General features: G+C 40.5%; 1 protein-coding gene across 2 annotated transcripts in view; it reads left to right on the top strand.

The window, feature by feature from the left end:
- Positions 1–201: 201 nt before the first annotated feature.
- Positions 202–20,990, top strand: part of LOC145415722 (uncharacterized) — a 33,968-nt gene continuing 13,179 nt past the window's right edge. The window contains exons 1-4 of one of the 2 annotated variants that reach the window (XM_080284947.1): positions 202–512; positions 3,852–3,884; positions 5,473–5,596; positions 18,719–18,995. In XM_080284947.1, coding sequence (XP_080141073.1) covers positions 293–512; positions 3,852–3,884; positions 5,473–5,596; positions 18,719–18,995 — 654 coding nt within the window. In that variant the 5' untranslated portion in view covers positions 202–292. The remainder of the gene's footprint in view (positions 513–3,851; positions 3,885–5,472; positions 5,597–18,718; positions 18,996–20,990) is intronic. The other variant, XM_080284948.1, reaches the window with a different exon arrangement.

Genomic DNA, 20,990 nt, shown 5'->3' on the forward strand with positions numbered 1-20,990 from the left:
AGGTACTTTGTATTTTCTTATTATTTCAATATTGCTACATTATATGGATGACGTTGACATATTATGATAATAAAAATTATATATCACGTGTTATATAAAGTTTATGAATTATGAATATTTCAATAAAGGATACTGGCTTCTTTAAATTTGAGTCCCTGAGCCGCCCGCGAGGTCCGTCTCAGCACCCTGAGTTCAGTTGAGTTACGCCATTTTGGATGATCGGGGAAAGGCAAGGCTGAAAAGCAGCCAGCAAATCTTATAATATCCTCACCATCAGAGGATTTCACTAACAATGGAGAACTCTTACGGCATAGGGGTTCGTAACCGATACGAACTCTTCTACGATGAAGATGTGGACCCTATGGATTTGATAAAACAGACTGAAAAGGTAAAGGAAAAAAGCTCCGAGAAGGAAAACAAGGGAAAGGCCGCGAAGACCAAGGCACCCGCCGCTAAGAAGGGCACAAAGACCGAGACAGCTCCAAAGATCGCCGAGAAGACCACTGCACCAGGTGAGTTAACCTGTACGTTGCAACACTGAAAGAATTTGTTGTATACTGAAGGGTGAAAGTAATGGCGGGCGAGTGGAGAAGAGCTTGAGTCGGCACGTGCGCACTATCCTCGTTGTCTGAGTCCCTACCACCCCTAGCACACCTGCCTTCTTGCACACATGCCCTAGATTGTGGCAGGTGTGTTGTAAGTGTTTGTGGCGGGTGGCTGATGTCATGTCATGAGTGTGTGGAAGGTGTCACGAGATTGGCATACGGGGTTATTTATAGTGTGTCACGCCGCGCCCCGCACAGCTTAATAACCCACTTTAGAAATCTCAACCCTTCATACACATTCAAAATAATGAGACGTATTTTTAGAGCATATGACAGTCCCTTCCCAATTACATTAGGAATGTTGGAAATTTGTAGAGTTACCATAAGTAATAACGCTCCAGATCTAATGATGTTTGACACGGGAGGTTTTCACGCATGGGCAGATTTACTTCCACAAGGCCAGATTTTTACGTTGGTGAATCATGAGGGGGTTGTTGATTATTGTTTTTAGTTGCAAGTTTTCATGTAAAGTTTCATTGTTATTTGATAGAATGTTTTTTAGCAGTAAAGTTAGTTCACATTTAGCTTCAGTATGAATTTGGTGATAGATCAGCAACATTAGCTAAAGGTCAATAGTATGTGGTTTTTATTAATCTCATTTGATGTTAAGGGTTGCAGACAAATTAGGATTTTGATAATGTGCAGGTTTTCATAATTACATTGCTGATGAAGTAGATTAAAAAAAAAAAATGTTAGTAACTGTTCTATTTACTGTTTCTATTGCCAGATGCCTCAATCCCTTAATGGGTGGCCACAAATCGCCTCCATGTTGCCCTGTCCAATGCCACTTCACTGCCTTGCTTCCTGCTCACATCCTCCTCTCATATACCTTTGCACTCCATTCCCCTGCCTCATCCTTGGCCTCCCCTCTCCCCTACTCCACCTCACTCCAAACTGTCCTCGTTAGTCTCTTGCTCTCTATCCTCTCCACATGGCCAAACCACCTCAGCGTATTATGTAATTTTTCCCCACAAAATTTTAAAATCGCTGATGAATTATCACAAATCTTTTTCAGGGTACATACTGAAATATCTGTTCCATTTTATTCATATTCACATTGACAACTGCAAAGCTCATTGACCCCAAGGAGATTTTAAGTTTTATTTTTGCAGTCTACAGGATAGGTTTTCTTCAGTTTTTTGTGTCTATAGAGATGATGTAACTATTTTTCCTGTTTTTATGAAAGGTCTCCAAAGTTAGATAAAGTAATGAGAAGAATCAAATAGACTGTTTATTGGAGTGAAGGGGTTTATGCATTAGTGGCTCATTATTTTGAGTGATGGCATGTATATAATATAGTATCTGGTGCAAATTTCCTGTCATTTTGCCTTAGTAAGGATCTTAAATGTTTTGCTCCCCACCCCCTCTCCCATTGATTACTTTTTTTTTATTTTTTTTAACAGAATGCCCTAGTTTCAGTGCTACTTATAAACCAAATTTGTTTCCACATAAATTACTGTAGCTATCAATTGTATGGATAGTTTCAGATACCCGGTACTTTGGAGTTTGGTCTTCGAATGAGAACCAGTATAACCAAACATTTTTATTCATATTTAAAGACCTTTTTACTGAAGGGTTAGAGAAGGCTGTATCTGTTTCCACCCTGTTCAGAAAGTCTATTAACCCTTTGAGATTCAAATGGCTTTTGATCGTCATTTCAAATCCAACCTTAGAGATTCGGATGATGCTGTTAATCGTCATTTTAAGATACTTTTGTAAAATACCATAAATTGCATTTATGCATCATAACAAAGAGGCTCGAGCATGATGTCACAGAATGGTTGCTCTATGTGTGGCGGTACTTCACAGCTGGGCTGACTCATGGCTTTGTTTCTTTATAACTTTATTCACGGTGAATATTTTTCTACAGCTAGGTATAAAATTTTGGGTTTTTGCCTAACTTCAACTCGTCACTTTGACTTTTTATTTTCTTTGTTTTCCTTTTATGAACATACTGTGATAAAGAACAACTATTCAGCTTCAAAATAACACCACAACCAGCATCCTATCATAAAAATTGTATTTACACTGTCACTGACCGATCAAAGAAAAACACTGTGAAGCGAAAATGCGGCTGAGACTAAAATAAAATTGTGCTTCTCTTTCCTTTCACTTTACTGCGCAATGAAATTTAAAAATTACCATAAATCTATATATCATTGAAAGGTAATTTATTGTAGTTTTGCATGGTTTAAACCAGATTTACCTATCTTTACTCATTATTTTTTGCCAAATATTTTTCTGTGGCACTCATCTTAAATGTCGGGACCAACTGCCTAGCCCCGGGCTCCTACGCTCCTCATGGGGCAATGTAGGATTGGATGAGGGATGGATGGCAAGGTATAAAATTTTTGCTTTTTGCTTAACTTCAACTCAACATTTTGACTTTTTTTTTTTTTTTTTTTTTTTTTTTTTTTTTACATACTACGATAAAGTACAACTATTCAGCTTTAAAATGACACCAAAACCAACATTCTTTCATGAAAAGTGCATTTACACAGAGCAATGAAAATAAAATATCGTGCCCCGAAGATGTGGGTCAGCCTGAGTGGCTGACTGGCACAGACATATTCTGCCCAGCCCAGAAACCCGAAAGGGTTAAGTTGCATCTAATTGTGTGGAAGTGGCTTGAATAAAATATGAATGTTTGGAGTGAATTGGTTATCTCAGCAATATTGAATCCTAGCAGCTGAGATGAGTACTAATTCACAAAGAACTTGTGATGAAGCCTATGATGTAGCTAACCAGGATTTTGTTTTATAGTTCTTAGGTCAAGGTTGTATTTGCCATTTTTTTCATTGAATTCTTTATATGATTTTTTTTTTTTTTTTTTTTTTTTTGAAACCAGCAAATTTATACAAAAAGTGCACCAGCAAATTTATACAAAAAGTGCCAATTGATAGGAGTTGGTGCTTACCAGCAAACTTCCCTCCCCCACTCCCCTTGATGAATTCACATTTATTGGAGGGTAAAAACAGCTTTAATGATAAAACTTGGAACTTGGAGATGAAAGTAAACCCCTAAGATTCGATGGCCATTAATAAAAACCTGTAATTGTTAGATGTTGGTAGCATTTTCCCCATATTACAGAATGTAGTCAGTAACAGTATTGAAAGGGCAGACTTGTTTATCATATGCTTTAAAACGTGTCGTCAGACTTTGGGGTACCGTCTGCAGCTTTGCTCCAGTTTTTAACGAAACCCAAGGAATATAACTATTTTTTACCCCCTTCTCCCTCCCCAACAGGCTTGGCTCCTGCAAAGACAGCAGGACCTGAAGGTGAGGTTGGAGGAGTTTTGAGGTAAAAAGTGTGTGATAACACCTAACCATAAGTTAATGGAAATAACCCAAGATAATTTGAACACCACTTTAGCAAATACAGTATTAACAAACATGAAATAATGTAACCTTGGCACCTACCCATACTTATTGCTTTGGTGAAAATTATTACCATGATTAAAATGACAAGACCATAGTGTACCTTGCACACCTAGTTAAGGGGGTGACTACAGTAGCATACTTGGACCTTGCTTGGCAGCTCCCTTAGGAGTGTGATTATATTACTAGAATTAGATGCTAATATTTATTTGTGTAGCTATGTATAAGAACATAGGGAAAGGATAACTGCTATAGCTCAGTTGGTCCATGCTAGGCAGCTCCTAGAAGTGTGTGACTATACTGCAGTAAGCTAAGGATAGCAAAGGAGAATCTATCTATCTCTATCTATCGCCAGATGCCATAGTCCTGTAAGGGGTGGCCATTTGACTTTGATTTATATGTTTTATGGGGAGGGGCACTAACCCTCCACCAACCCACTTGTTGGCATGTATGGTTTGGTTATATGGTTACCACCCAGCGTTGTAAATGGTTTCTTGGCTTAAAGGAAACATTTTCTTGAAAATACTTTATTTCAGTAACATTCTCAGTATCTCCACCAAATCAGGTATAGATAGTAGTCCTGGTTTTATATTCCTATCATATTTTCCCACCTGTGTTGCTCCCAGTATCCCTCCTTCCTCTTACATATTCTTATTCTTATCCCGGTGATAGTCCTGTCTGTTGATTATCTGTCTTTAATTCCTGCCATCTGATTATGCAGCTCATTATCTTCAGTTCTTCATGCTTTATTATGGTCTTATATTTATTGTACTTCCTGTATTCCCAGTTCAGCTGGATTATTGGCTAAGTTTGTATTGAATAGTATTAAATATATATTGGATCTAGTAGGTGGTGGTGACCATCATCCACTCACATGATGTAGTGCTGCCTACTTCCTTAGCTTTTATCATTCTTTTTCTGTGCCTGCCCTCCTCTCTTCCTATTTCTCCTATCTTTCCTGTCACTTCTTATTCCTTTTCTTTCCTTTACAGGTGGCTTTACATTGAGCGACAAGCCAAATGGTTTCCTGTAAGCCAAGAAACCATTTATAATGCTGGGTGGTAACCATATAACCAAACCATACGTGCTCCCTACTTGTCAACAAGTGGGTTGGTGGAGGGTTGGTGCCCCTCCCTGTAAAACAACTAACTCATTGTCAAATGGCCACCCTTTACAGGATTATGGTGTCTGGCAATAGATAGATAGATAGATCTAAATGTGTTTCTGGCTACATCTGCATCCTTTACAGTTCAGTTGATTCTTTATATACTCTTGTCTTAACCTGGGTTAGATTTTCATCCTTTTGCAACTTAGGCCATGTTCAGTGGCAGAAAAACGCTGTATTCCTTACCGATATGTAACACTGTGTTACTAGCATCATTTCTAGGATTGAATTATTGTTACAGCACCCTGTTGATGATGGAGAGACTGCAGTTTTACACTAGTTTAAAGTGAAAAGAGTGCAACTAATATTTTGAATTACTTGCAGCAACACAGCAACGAGGCCCCCGACCTAGTGATGGACGTGTAAAATTCTCTGACCGTGAGGAGCGCAACAACAGACGCAACCGACCAGAAGGAGGAGAATTTAGAGATGGACCCCCACCACCAAGGTTTGTGGGAGTTCATCGCTTATTAGCTCCTTAACCCATTCCATGTGTGTGTTGTCTTTCAGGTGGTATTCTGATAGATTTTTGGAATCAGAGTAGTTAGATGTAGTTTTCATTAAACTGTTCAGTACAAGGTTTTAAGTATGGACTATGATGGATGGTAGCAAGTAATAAGTTGATAATGGTACATAATTGTAGTGAAAGGGCTAGTACCTCCAGTCATAAGTTATGATTTCCTAAATGTGTCTGGTATAGTGAAAGGATTAATAATTACTTGATTTTGTTTATTAGTCTAGATATTTTTAGATGGTAATAAATTTATTGAGATGAAGCAAGCCAAGCTATTAAGAAAGGCTGTAAGTTAGAGGTGTCAAACTGGTTACCCATGGGCCACATGAGGAACGTGAAGAGGAAAAGATTACTTCAGAAAAAAATGAGAAATAAACAGGAAATCCCATAGAATTTGTCATTTAATCAAGTGAGCAAATATTGCATCACTGTTGGGAAATATTTACTGATAATTTGATAAATGCAAATGAATGCAGTTTACCCTGAAAACAGAAGTCAGTCTGGAAAGAGGTTTGGAAATGTAGAAGTGACAGCGGAAAGAAGTGTGAAAGTGTAAAGGATGTAAGTGGTAGATTGTTAACCCACGGGGATGGAGTAAGGACCAAATGCAAAAAATATATTGAAAGCCTGATGAATGGGAATAGAGAAAGCAGAGCTGCTGTAAACATGATTTGTTCTTGGGGTGTGCAGAGAAGGAATGACGTGCCTGGAAATGTGACACTCGCACAGGTGAAGAACATCGTGAAGCGGCTGTAAAATGGAAAAGCAGCTGGGGTTGGTGAGGTGTATGCAGAGATGATTAAGTGTAGTGATTGTGGTAGATGGGGTGCCCATCATCCACTCACTCAGTGTAGGGATGCCTTATGATCTCTGTGCAAGCCAAATGGTTTCCTGTACCCAGGAAACCATGTAGTACATTGGGTGGTAACCGTACAACTGGGGTTTTTGGCAGGGTAGTGTCCCCCAGATTCCCCCATCTAAAATCACTTAATCATGGCAAACATTTCGGAGAGCCTCTGAGGGCCCAATACATGCCCAGGGCCAGAACCAAATAGGCAGATTTGCATGGCTGTGTGGAATGTGAGAGGTGTGAATGAGGAGAGCAAGGGGGTGAAAATGGTGAATGTGTTCAGGAGTGCAAGATATGTCGTGATGGCATTGTGTGAAACAAAGATGAAAGGGTGTGAAGTGGAGTGAGAGGGTGTGAAACGTTTAAGATTGGGCATGAGTGGGTGGAGAAGATGCAAGAAAGGTGTTGCTTTGCTGATGAGTGAGGTGTGGCAGAGTGGAATGAGAGATTACAAATGTGTCAGCTTGATATGTATGTATGTCTCTTTCAGGTTAGAGAATGTGAAAGTGGCTGCGATTGTTGCGTATGCACCGTGTGATAATAGGAGTGAGAGAGAGAAAGACAGGTTTTGGGATGATGAAGCAGTGGGGGAAATGCCCAAGACCTATAAAGTGATTGTAATGGGCAATATGAATGGAAAAGTAGGCACTGGTCCAGAGGTTAATGAAATGGATTGTAATAGAGTACCAGGAGTAAATGATAATGGAAAGCGACTAAAGGATATGTGTCAGGAAAGGAGGGTGTGCATTTGTAACTCGTTTTTCAAACAAAGATTCACATAAATACTTGGTACAGAGGGAGCAGGGATCATGTTGAAAGGAACCTGATTGATTACGTACTTGTAAATAGGTCAGTCCTGGGAATGGTTGTTAATATGAGGGCCGTGGGAGGATGGTGTGAAGGTCTATCACGTCATGTGATTGTGGTAAGCAAGATCAAGCTGAGAGTAGTGAGGTGGACCAGGAAAGAGAGGAGCAGTCTGGGAGAAAGACTGAAAGTCGAGAAGCTGAGTATTAACCTGTTAACCGCTCGTAGCAGATTTTTGGGGGTGTCTGTGGTGCTCAGATGTAGGGGTAAAACTGAAATTTCCCAAAGGCCAAATTTTGTCTTAGGAATTGAGAGAATACATGCCAAAGTATATAATAACAAAACATTAGCTCAATATTTACCTTGCTAAAGCTGTGGAAGAACATTGAAGTGTCTGATGCCCCATTGGAATGTATGGTTTTCATTTTTGAAGGCTCCAGCATGCTTGCATGCGTTGGCCTTGGTCACCGTGGCACTATATTCGACCTGCACCCGCACAACCAGGGCTGTTTTGAGCAGTCGCACTCGGAACAGCCCAGTTGAATGTTTCACGATTGGTGTGAGACTGCAACAAGGTTTTGTGATGTTCCCACGGTTTTTCAGTATATACATATATGGATGGGGTGATGAGAGAAGTAAAAATGCGAGTAATGGAGAGGGGATGGTGTTGTTAGTGAATGGTGATGGATGGAATATCTCAAATTTGTTGTATGCTGATGATGCAGTAGCTATTACTTGCAAATACCGGACAAGAACTTGGTAGACTAGTGTTGATGCCTGTGAGCGTCATGCCTTGAGAATAAATGTAGAAAAGAGTAAAGTAATAGTTATTTAGAGAAGAGGTGACTCCCAGTGTGATGTTTCAATTGGTGAGAGAGTTCAAATGCCTGGGAACAGTGATGGAAAAGAGAGGAAAATGTGCAAAAGAAGTGGAAAGTACAGTGACACCAGGAAGGACTGTAGCATGTGCAATGAAAATCTTGATAAGAAGCAGAGGCGTGAGTGTTGCAGCTGCACGAGGCTTACATGAAGAAGTGTTAGTGCCAACTTTAATGTGGATGTGAGACTATGGTGTGGTGTGAAAATGAAAAGTCAAGAGTGAGAGCAGTGGAGGATGGGACTTTTGAGGAATGTATGTGGAATACAGGCAGTGGATAGGATACGAAATAATGTGATTCGTGAAAGATGTGGAGTGAGGATGTCTGCGGACACTAGAATTTAAGAGAATGTACTATGGTATGGTCATGTGGAGAGAATGGATAACAACAGAGTGGTGGAAAAGGTATATCTGAGTGGATTTGAAGGAGGGAGGAGGCAAGGTTGGCCAATGAGGAGGTGGAGGGATATGGTGGATGAGTGTGTGAGAAAGATAGGTTTGGTAGTCGGTGAGGCTAGGGGACTGACAAGAGATCGAGATGGCTGGATGAATATTGTGAGGAGAAGCGCATGGTCAGGGATTTGGCACCCCTTTTTAATGTGACAGCATCTGGAATGTCTGTCGGATACATTTGTATGAAGCTACAGAACGTGGTGAATGTCTTTGGCATATCAGATAGAGCCAGGATTGCGGGGCTTGAATGATAAGTGAATGGAAGCGTGGCTCATTGAATTAGAGTCATCACGAATTTAGGTTCATGGCCTAGCCTGCCAGGTGTCCATAGTGTAGCTTCCGGACAGAAAATTGAAAATGTGGACAGCTCGAAATATCCGTATATGTGCATATACTGTATTTTTATATATTTCTGACGAACGTATTTTTCTCATTTATTTTCTGTATAACGTAATATGCAATATTGTATGATAACTTTAATTGCTTCTTGTCCCTGTGTTTGTTGTTGTGTGTGTTCGGCTTGAGATATATTCGGTACATACTTCACTCATATTTCTTTAAATCCAGCAGCAGCATTCAGTGAATTCGTCTAAGTATTTCATTGCAGTACGTTCCATTATTTGGCAGTCGTCTCCAAATCTTAGTAACACCGTATGTAGTATGTTGCACTTTATTTCGTTTGTTTCATTTTTGAAGGCTCCAACATGCTTGCATGTGTTGGCCTTGGTCACCTAATGGCGGCTATCCATTCTGCACGATCTATTACAGCCTCCCTGTTTAGTCCCTTAACCCTGAGGTCACACTTAATGACCTCGTCCTCTGTCTTTCTTGGTCTTCCCCTCATAACCCCGCCCCCAGTATTAACACTTCTCACCTTCCTCACCCAGTTATCATCCCCCATCCTCTCCACATGCCCAAACCATCTCAGTCTACCTCTCCTCATCACAACACTGATACACTCCAGACACATCCTACTCCTCAACTCTTCCATTGTAAACCCAGCCCCCCCAGACCTTGAACACAGGGACATAGTACACATCCACCTAATCATTGTCATTTCTGTATGTCTGAGCCTGCGAATATCTTCCTGTTCTGTCCAGGTCTCATTTCCCTACAGCAGTACACTCCTAACACATGCTGCTTACAAAAACCCCTTAGCACGTAGGGAGAATCCTCAGTGTCAGGAGAGGCAACAGCTCCCTGAACTTCTTCCAACCACTTCTCACCCTAGCCACAGAGCTAGCTCCAGCTTCACCTCCAGCACACGTCTCCCAAATAACAAAACTCTTCCACACACTCAACGAGATTCACTAGCAAGTTCAATCCCTTCACGCCTGACAATCTCCATCTGCTCTCCCCGACACGTCACACACATAAAATCAGCATTATCTCGCAGTCTACCTCTGATAGCACTACATCTCTTGTGCACCCATTTATCACAAACGCCACACAAGATGGAATGACTTCCCACGCCCTCGTGGCAAACTGCATATGGCCACTCTCTCTCGTCTTTGACAGTACCGCCACCAACCCTAGATGTCATCACTTTTGTTTTATGTGCATTTACCCTTAAACCCTTGTGCCCCATACCATCTCTCCACTTCCTAAACTTTTTCTCTGCCTCCCTTTTGTTCTCTGCGATCAACACCAAGTCATCAGCATACAACATCTCTCACGGGAGTCCGTTTCTGAAGTCACGTGAGAGGGCTTCAAGTACAATGATAAACAACATGGGACTCAAAACTGACCCCTGATGCACACCAACGTTCACAGAAAACTCATCACTCAAATCTCCATTCACCCCTGCCTGGGTGCGAGCATCCACATACATAGCCGTAACCACCCTAACCAGCCACTACTCCATGCCAAGCTTTCTCATTGCCCACTTCACCACCTCTCTAGGGACTCAGTCAAAGGCCTTTTCCAAATCAACAAAAACAAAATACAGATCCCTTTTCATACCAATATATTTTTCTTGAAGCTGTCGAACAATGAATATGGGATCACAGGTCCCCCTAGCTGGCATAAACCCAAATTGCATATCATTTATATTCACTCTTTCTTTAATCATACCTTCTAAAACTCTCTCTATTACCTTCATTATCTGATCTGAAAGCTTTATACCCCTATAATTTCCTCTTTCCAGGGCATCACCCTTCCCTTTATACACATTTACACTCTTCAGCCGATCATCTGGGACAACACAGTCATAAATAATCATATTTATTAGGTCAGTGACCAACCTCACCCCTATATCTCCTGAGGCCTTCAACATTTCGGCAGTCAACCCAGACACACCTGCTGCCTTTCCCACCTTCATCCTGTCAGTTGGCTCACTCACAGTAGCAGCATCAATGAAAGTCCAAGGGCCAAACACGGAATCTGCTGGCTCCAAACCTTCCCTGTCCCAGTCAAACTCCTCATTCAGCAACTGGCTATAATGCTCTCTCCATGCATCTTTAATATCCTCACTGTTCACCACTACCTTTCCTTCATCATTCTTCACACATTGCTCACCTATAATATCCCGATTATCCCTCTTCAAGTGATTTGCTACCATAAATATCATGTTTTTCCTTTCCCCAATATATGTTTCCCAACTTGAACAATAACAAAAGCCAGCCCAGCTGACCGACCCTGGGTGTTGTCTGCATGGAGTGACATTCTGGAAGTTACCATTCCACTCAGCAAGCGCTGATTGCCCTTTTAGCTGCGATGTTGAAAGTATCTGCGTGTTATCTCAAGTATTGTTCCATTTATCAACAACATTTTATCAGGAAGATGGTTGGATGTCTTACTGACCTATTGGTAATTATAGGTTGATATATAGATAGATATATATATACAATATGTATATATATATATATATATATATATATATATATATATATATATACAGTAATCCCTGTACTTTCTGGATGCCCACTTTCCGGACTCCCCACTTACCGGACATTGTGAGCCTGGACCTTGAGACCCCCCCACACACACACACACCACCACCACCACCAAAAAAAAAAAAAAAAAAAAAAAAAAAAAAAAAATAGGAATTATTTCCCATCCGTAATTTGAAATTGCTGCATGGCGCGAAACAGCTGTTTACACCACAGCCCCTTCCCCCCTCCCCAGTCATGGTTGCCATTTGGTATTTTTGATCACCAAATGTGGGCCAATTTGATACTGAAAAGTTCGTTTGGTAGAAAATCAGCATGATCCATTACCAAACAGATTTTTCACCTGTATGAAGATATAGAGAATGGAGACTGTGGATTGTCTGCTTTGTTTGATTAATCTGCTAGCATACATAGTGCAAAAAATAAACATGCTGCTGATTATAGAGTGATTATTTCCAATTGTACATATAATTAGTGAAGAATAAATGCTTCCTTTAAGAATTTGGTAATGAAAATTGAGGAGTTTGGTAATGTGGCAGAGTTCAGATCTGGCAATCATGTCCCCAGTTACTGCCTAACCTTCGTTCAGAGAAGACGTCCATCGTAATGGATGCCACATGTGCTCGTTTTTTTTTAATAAACGGTGAATAAACTGTAATACCTCGCCACTAGACGACTTGGGAATTTACAGTGTTGTGCTTTGTTAAGAAATTAGAATTTAGAGTGCAAAGGATTAAGTGTGGAGTGCAAAGTGGCGGTTGAAACTGGCGTGGTTCAGTTAAGAAGAATGTGCAGTGTTAAACAATTATAACTCACAGTGCAAAGAATTAAGTGTAGCACAACACTGGATTACTGTATATGCTTCAAGAGCATTTTCACAACTACCAGAGCCTTAGAGAGTTAGAGGAGGCAGCCACAGACGTGCCATAAGTACAGTACCCTGTACACTCCTAGGCCTAAGTATTTTCCGTACTCACTCCTGATGCCTCATTCTCTGGTTCTTTTTCATTTATTTCATGCTTTATGTCCATTATTGGTGTGAATAGGGTCTTAAATAGGTTTAAATAAGTGCTATGCATGTCCGGTAGGGAGTTATTTAGGTGGCTTTCAACGTTAGGCTGGGTTAGGGTTGTATGTACCAGTCCAGCAGGAGGACCGCTTTTCGAACGGGACCACTTTCCAGACATGCCTTTGGCTCTATTACATTGGACAGTGGAGGGATTACTGTAGTTAAGTATATATATGTATGTTACAGGCAGATTGTGAAATCAGTCATTTTGTGAATTAAGGTTAGTTTAAGTTTATTTAGGTTAGGTTGATCTAAGATAAGGTTAGTATAAGTTTGGTTAGGTTAGGTTAATTTAGGCTAAAGAGAAGGGAATGGTAACTTCCAGCATAAGTACTTCTGTGCATACAACACCGGCAGCATGATTCATCCTGTGCAGTATGGAGCCAAATTCGTTTGAAAAATGGACTGTTGCACAGCTTAAACAATACTTAAGACAAAGATCAGTGCCTCATTCAGGATATAGTAAAGGAAAACTAATACAGCTAATGAGAAGCTCTTGAACATCCTGATTTACTGGATCAAGTTGAGCCAACTGATGGCAAGAGTGTAGGTGAATTGAGACGGACTGTTTGTGTTAATAGGGAAATTTGGTTTTCCCAGATCCCCAATTATTAAGAGATTGGGATGATAACCTATTTCCTATCCAGTCAGTAAAATATCTGAGCATATTGCATGGAATCTCGTAGCCTTCCACCCTCCATTCCGTTTACATCTCTTCCTATTGACTGTCTGAGACTTATTCCTAGAATGATAATCGTGCGCCTGGCGTCGTGACGGGCATCTGCATAAAGATGCCAGAGATTACCCATTTCATATCTTGGACAATATATATCAATATTCACAGTGACATGCTATTATATTACCTTTTACAATCTTACCATACTTTCTGGGTACATAATAAGTCACTTCAGTAACCATTGGTTGTTCTAGAAGGTGAGGTATTTGTTAAATTTCCTTACAAATTTTGCAGTATTCACACAAGGTTGACATACTTTTATTAATATTGGATACTACATCTCTATATATATGTGGAATAATGAAAATTACTTTCAAGTATAGCTTAAGCTAAGGAACAAGAAAAATAAAAATCCATAACAGGTTACTCTTTACCACCCCTTGTCCCCATTTTCTGAGAACGACACCATGGACACCTGGCGGGCTAGGCCATGAACTAGAATTTTTGATGACTCTAATTGGGGAAATTTGGGCTGTCTGAACGTTGCTACTCCTCACCCTGCCCTAGAGTGGGAAAGGAGGTCCAGATGATGATGATGATGAGAGAGCAGAATGAAGTGCTTCTCGGAGATATACAAGAATGCATGAATGAGTGAAACTGTGCCAGCTGAGTGGAAAAAGGCTGTGATAGTACCCCTGTACAAAAATAACGGTGGGCAAAGTGAGTGCAAAAATTATCGTGGCATAAGTTTATTGAGTGTGGTAGAGAAGGTATATGGAATAATTATTGTAAAATAAGAGATATCAGAAGTCCTAATGAGTGATGAACAGGGTGGCTTTTGGAGTGGCAGAGAATGTGTGGATCAAATATATTGCAGTTAGACTGATAGTGGACAAGGCTTGTGAGAAGGACGATTAGGTGTTTATGGCATTCATGGATCTGGAAAAAGCACATAGCAAAGTAGACAGAAGGATTGTGGAAGATTTTGTGATTGTACAGTGTAGAAGGTAATCTGCTAGGTGCCATCAAAGAGTTTTTATGATGGTAGTGAAGCATGTGTAAAGGTCAATGGGCATCTAAGTGAGTGGTTCACGATCGGTGTGGGCATGCGACAAGGTTGTGTGATGTGCCCATGGTTGTTCAGTATTTACATGGATGTGGTGATCAGAGAAGTAAAAGCACGAGTGAGAGAGGGGAGGCGTTCATGTGGATGGAATATCTCAAATTTGTTGAATGCTGATGATTCAGTACTATAGTATAATGCCAATTACCCGGTTACCAGGCTACCAGAATTATCAGAAAAAATGGAAAATTCACGGACTGGCAAGTGTATAAATAGTATAAGCGCGCCACTTTTGTTGGCCACCCCAGCATAGGTTAGTCATGTGAGACTGGGTGACGTCAGGGGGTTGTGAAGTGAAGGCATTTCTGGTCAAGGTCATTTCCTAGTTAATCCCCTTTCCAGTCCTTCTCCTCTCCATCTCCACTCTCTAGTTTAGTCACCCTACATACTTCCACAAATCACCAGTCAGCTTTCCGCCATCAATTGGTAAACAAGCACTCACGTTGTTGTGCTATCCTGTGTTGTGTCCTATTAGTGATTTGTACTCTGAAGCCTGAAGTGCAAACAGATTTTAACACTATGGTCACCTTGAAACAAACGCTGGACAAATGCAGCAGTCTTGAAAATGAACATTTTAAGACTGATAACATCATTTAGCAGAGGAAATTCCACGAGTTATGATACGAAATCCCAGAGGCCAAAGCTATTTGTGTGTGTGTGAAAAGCAAGATGAATAATTCCATTGAAAAATGGTATACTCTTTATTGGCCAAAAATGTGTGGTACCAGTGCAGTTTTCTACCTAACTAACCGACTCTAACTACCCACATGCTCCCAACATCTTAAGGTACTTTGACAAGTCCATTCTGTTAAATATTATTCATTTTATTCATAAAAACACGGAAAAATAAGCTATAGAAATAAATCATAAGCATTTAGTAGTGAACTGATGATTTGGGAAGAAGTGTTCTATAGAAGAGTTATCATGAGTTCACAACTCTCTTGCTCAGTTGTGTGTTTGTACCTTCACTGACAATGACTAACTCCACCCCCTCACTTGTCACTCAACTGTTTTGCAAATAAAATAGTAAATATGTTGCGATTGCAAGTACTGTAATTTCATCAAATAAAGCAGATGGTCCATTTCCGCTAGCTAGAGTTTGTCATTTCTGCCAGTGCAAATGAATTCTATGATTATGTCATCTTAGAATGCATTTGCATTGTCATCAAATATGTTTTAAGATGTCATCTTAGAATGCATTTGCATTGGCATCAAATGCATTTTATGATGATATTGTCTTTGAATACATTGGCATTGTCATCAAATGTGTTCCAAAACTGTCATCTTAGAATGCATTTGCACTGTCATGTTCTAAGATGACGTCATCTTAAATCGCATTTGCACTGGCATCAGATGTGTTTTAAGACTCATCTTAGAACCCATTTGCAGTCATCAAATATGTTCTAAGATGATGTCATCTTAGAATGCATTTGCATTGGCATCAAATGTGTTCTGTGATGATGTCAACTTAGAACACATTAGCATTGGCAGAAAAGAAAAACTATAGCTGATAGAAATGAAGCATTTATTTTAGGCTATTTGACAAAATAACTGTTCTTTCAATTCCTTCGTATTTATTGTATTATCTGCAAAACAGCTGACGGACAGGTGAGAGATGGTGACGCCAGTCAAGTGAGGAATAAATGGGTAGGTCACGGCACGTGTACACAACTGTGAGCAAGGAAGTCTTGATAACTGTACTGTAGAACACTTCTTTCCTAATCATCTGTTCACCAATAAATTCTCAAGATTTATTACTTTAGTTTACTTTTCTGTCTGATGAATAAAATACCGGGTTATGAGTAATAGTTAACAAAACAGACTTACTGTGTGCACTTTGTACTACCACAAGACATTGCAACCAAGTGTGTTATGTCAGTGGAGGTATGTTTTAGTCTGTTTAAATGGGAAAATGTTAGTGTGGCTCAGGATACATGTGGCATTGTATATAGAGTAATGATATACAGTAGTCTGTGTATGAGTATATAATATCAGATACCCAGGAAAAATCGGTAACTGGGAAGGTAAATTCACCAAGCGTCTCGGTTAACTAGGACTGTACTGTACTTGCACATACTGGACAGGAGCTTAGTAGACTGGTGCAGAGTTTTGCTGATGTCTGTGAGCATCTTGCCTTGAGAGCAAATATAGAAAAGAGTAAAGTGATGGGTATTGAGAGAGAAGGTGACTCCCAGTATGATGTTTCAGTGAATGGAAAGAGACAGGAATTGATGAGAGTGTTCAAATACCTGGGTACAGTGATAGAAGAGAGGAAAATGTGCAAAAGAAGTGGAAAGTAGAGTGACACATGGAAGAAAAGTAGTTGGTGCTATGAAGGCCTTGATAAGAAACTAGGCTTGAGTGTTGCAGCTGCATGAGGCTTTCATGAAGGAGTGCTAGTGTCAGTGTTAACATATGGATGTGAGACTTTTGTGTGGCATGAAAATGAAAAGTCAAGAATGAGAAGAGTAAAGTTAGGACTGCTGACAGAGAGCAGATAGGATACAAAATAATGTTATTTGTGAAAGATGTGGAGTGAGGAAGTCTGTGGACACCAGAATCGAAGAGAATGTACTGAGATGGTATGGTCATGTGGAGAGTATGGATAACAAGTGGTGAAAAAGGTATATCTAAGCGAATTTGAGGGAGGGAGGAGGCAAGGTAGGCCAAGGAGAAGGTGGAGGGATATGGTGGATGAGTGTGTGAGGAAGAGGCGTTTGGAAGTTGGTGAGGCTAGGGGACTGATGAGATTGAGCTGGCTGGATGAATATTGTGAGGAGAAGCGCATGATCAGGGATTTGGCACCATTTTTAACGTGACAGCGTCTGGATTGAGTATCTGATACATTTGTGTGAAGCTACAGAACATGGTGAACATTTTTGGTGTATTAGATAGTCAGGATTGCAAGGGCTTGAATGGTGAGTGAATAGAAGCGTGTCCCATTGGATTGGGTAATTTGGGCTGTCTGGACATTGCTACTTTTCACCCTGCCCTAGGGTGGGAAAGGAGGTCCAGATGATGATGATGATGATGATTTATTGTTATATTTTTGGGGAGTACTGTTTAGTTCCAACACTTCTGGCATGCCAGAAAAAAGTAGTGTGATGTTTTTTAGTGGTCATACAAATATACCCATATGGTTTCTAATCAGTAACAGGTCCTTGAGTTTCAGTTGGTTGTTTCCTCTATAAACAGTACTCATCCAAAGCTAATGATCTTGACCTAGCCCAGGAAATAGACTCTAGTTATGTGTAATAGATATTTGTGTGCAGTAGTTTTAATCTGGACGTAGTCGTAATGCATTCATTTCCTCTATTAGGAATTTATATTTGAAGCCATTACAAGACTTAGATCCACCATACAGTGTTATTAAAAGGATAGGCGTACTGCATTCATAGTGTCGTTTTGATGCAGTGTTTGATAATGATCTTGCAATGTTTGAGGATATTTCTCTTTGCCTAAATTCTTTGTTTAAGGATATTTCTCTTTCCCTAAATGCAGTGTTTGAGGATATTTCTCGTTTCTTAAAGTTATGTAAAGTTAGTGCCTTTAGTACTTTTCTTATATGCATTTCTGTTTCAGACACTTAGGTGCATGTTATAGCTTTCCAGAACTTCCACATGTGGTATCCTTCGTAATTTCCTAGTCATTCTTGTTATTAGCTTTCTAGAAGTCAAATTCATGTTGAAAAACGTAAGTTTTAAAAACTGTGCTGGGAGTCCTCTTTATAATAAAAGAATGTGATCCGAAATGTCATTGCTTTTAACCATTGCTGCAATGATTTTTTGTAAGGAAGTTTACCTCCCCATAGTTATTGTGTCATAACCATCCATCCATTATCCAATCCTATGTAGCCCCATGAGAGGCGTAGGAGCCCGGGGCAAAGCAAGTTGGTCCTGACATTTAAGATGAGAGTGACCAGCCTTACTTATCCCTGAGTGTCATTACGTGAGCATTAACCAGTGGATATTATACCTCGTGAGGTTTGTAGTGTGGCACGTGCAGACCGTATTTGTGCCTCAAATGTGGTCTGCAGTTCAGCAAGGGTTAACTACAGTTGATGAAGGCTTTTGGAAACTGGCTGACCGGGTTTATTGGTAGGAGTGGAAAAGTCTGTCTACTACTATATCTTCTGTCAGATGCCTTAATGATGAGTGAATGGAAGTGTGGCCCATTGGATTGGGCAAATTTGGGCTGTCTGGTCATTGCTACTCCTCACCCTGCCCTAGGGTGGGAAAGGAGGTCTGGACGATGATGATGATTTTTTAAGGGGGAGGTGGGGAAAAAGTTGACATAAGATGTATGTTTAGGTTTGATGGTGAAGGCCGAGGTGGTCTCGGACGTGGACGTGGACGTGGGCTAGGACGAGGACGTGGACGTGGACGTGGTGGCCTTCCTGGTGGACCAGACAGTAGGGGAAAGCGTGAGTTTGACCGACAGAGTGGCATGACCACTACTGGAGTGAAGTCAGTGGATAAGCGTGATGGATCTGGCTCATACAACTGGGGCTCAGACAGGGACCAGATTGAGGAGCAGCTGAACCAGACTCCTAATGAACTAGACACATCAACAGAGAATCCTGAGAAGGTAAGCTGGTTAAACATTGTATTTTCAGGATTAATTGTATTGATACCTCTCCCAGTAGTAGTACTGCATTATCATCACTGTGGCTGATATTGCTACCTTGAGGTTTGGTGAGATAGGATTCTAAAACTAGGAAGATAAAATCTATGAAGTGAGGGAACTCCCTGCCACATGCCCATTCAGATGGAGTTCATGGACTTTCCCACCATTTCAAGCCTTCATATTAAACCACTTACTGAATGTGAATGCAAAGAAGGACAAACTGAAGTTGACCCTTAGCTGTTCACAGTTTTTCAAGGGATAGGGAGGGAATTGGATGGCATAACAGCCACTTCATTACCGGTATACAGTATATAGATGTTGATATATAGATATATGGATAGATATGTATCAGGAGTCAAGTTACAAAGGCAGTGCTGAACCTTTATGTATTTCTCTCGACATACAGTACTTCATCCAACCTCTTTGATTCTTTGTAAATTTCTCTGGTTCTTCAGTCATACCTCGCTTTCTCACATAGGCTTACCATATTTGTCTCCATGTCTGAGAATATCATGTTTCTTCCCACCCCCATAGAGAAGAGATCTTTTTCACCAACTTTCACCCTCATCTGTATCTCATTTCCCTCCAATGGATTGTTTCAGGGAGCAAGGAAATAACAGTAGTGGCAACTAACCAAAAGCCTGCCCTAGTGAATGGGCCACACATTCATTGCATTCACTCACCATTCAGGCCTCCAGTTCTGACTTTGATTCGGTGCAAAATCATCCACTCATTGGTACTTGTCAACTAGAGTTCATTGATGAGTGCCACTTCACGTGACAGTGGAGATGGCAAGCCCATGTCATACACTTCTCTACGAGATACTCCTCATGCTCAGTCCACTCTCAGTTCCCTGGCTTTATGACTGGCCTGCTACAAGCTAAATTAGTTTTTTGTGGTTATGTTCGTACCTGTGAAATGTTTGTTAATTTTTTTGTGTTTGCATCTTTGAAATGCTCAGATCTTCAGTGCTTGTAAGTTGAAGTATGTCTGTACCTGCTTCAGACACAAAATGATCCACAGGTATATGTGGCGAGTGATGAGAAGGGTGGGTGGTGAACTAAATGAACGGAAGGCAATGACTAATTGTGTGTGTGTAGATGATAAAACGAGAAGCTGTGTACTTGATGCAAGAACATGCAGAGGCTGGAGGAGTGGACTTTCAGACCACCACATGGTGGTGAAAGTCAAGGTTCAAATGAAGTGGAGGAGATGAAGGACAGGAGGAAGTAGTCTATACAAGGAGGGTAGAAAAGTTGCAAGGGGATGGGAAAAAGGCAGAATATAAAAGTGGAGGAGAGTTTGGGTAAATATGATTTGGAGCAGATGGGGATGTGGAAGGTGTTTGCAAGATATTCACAGAAGAAATCTGTGCAGCATATGTGGTGGTGTGTAGGGTGACAGAAAACGAAATGGGGAGCAAGGAACAACATGGTGGAATGAAGAGGTGAGATAGGCTGTTGTGCAATAAGAAGAAAGCAGAGTGAGTGCATGAGACACGGCGTGGAGGAAGTTGAGAGATGGAAAATTGTTATATGTGGGGAGGAAGAGAGAGTTGAAAAAATTAGTGAGAGAGAGTAAGAAGAGAGTGGATGAGAGTGTAAAGTGTGGGGGAATGTAAGAAAATGTTCTGTTAAGAGGTAAAGAGTTAGACAGGGCAATAATGAAGTCAGTCGGAGTGAAAGATAAAAATGGTAGATTGCTAGTGGAGAAGAGAGAAAAAGTGAGCAGATAGAGAGAACCCTTTAAGGAACTGTTGAACATTGAGAACAAAAGTAATGCAAGTTGAAGTGGCTGGGGAATGGTTGGGAGGAGGAGGGAGGTGAGAAGAAAGGAAGAAATCAGTAGGATGGTAGTAGTGGAAATAATATTAAACAATTCTTTTTCTTGAGCTTAATGTAAACTCATGTTTTATTTCTCCATATTAAGCTTATTCTAGTTGCAGCTCCTAGTTTG

This window comes from Coenobita brevimanus, chromosome 103, assembly GCF_032717465.1.
Source record: "Coenobita brevimanus isolate Jiangsu-jjx chromosome 103, ASM3271746v2, whole genome shotgun sequence".
Lineage (NCBI taxonomy): Eukaryota > Metazoa > Arthropoda > Malacostraca > Decapoda > Coenobitidae > Coenobita > Coenobita brevimanus.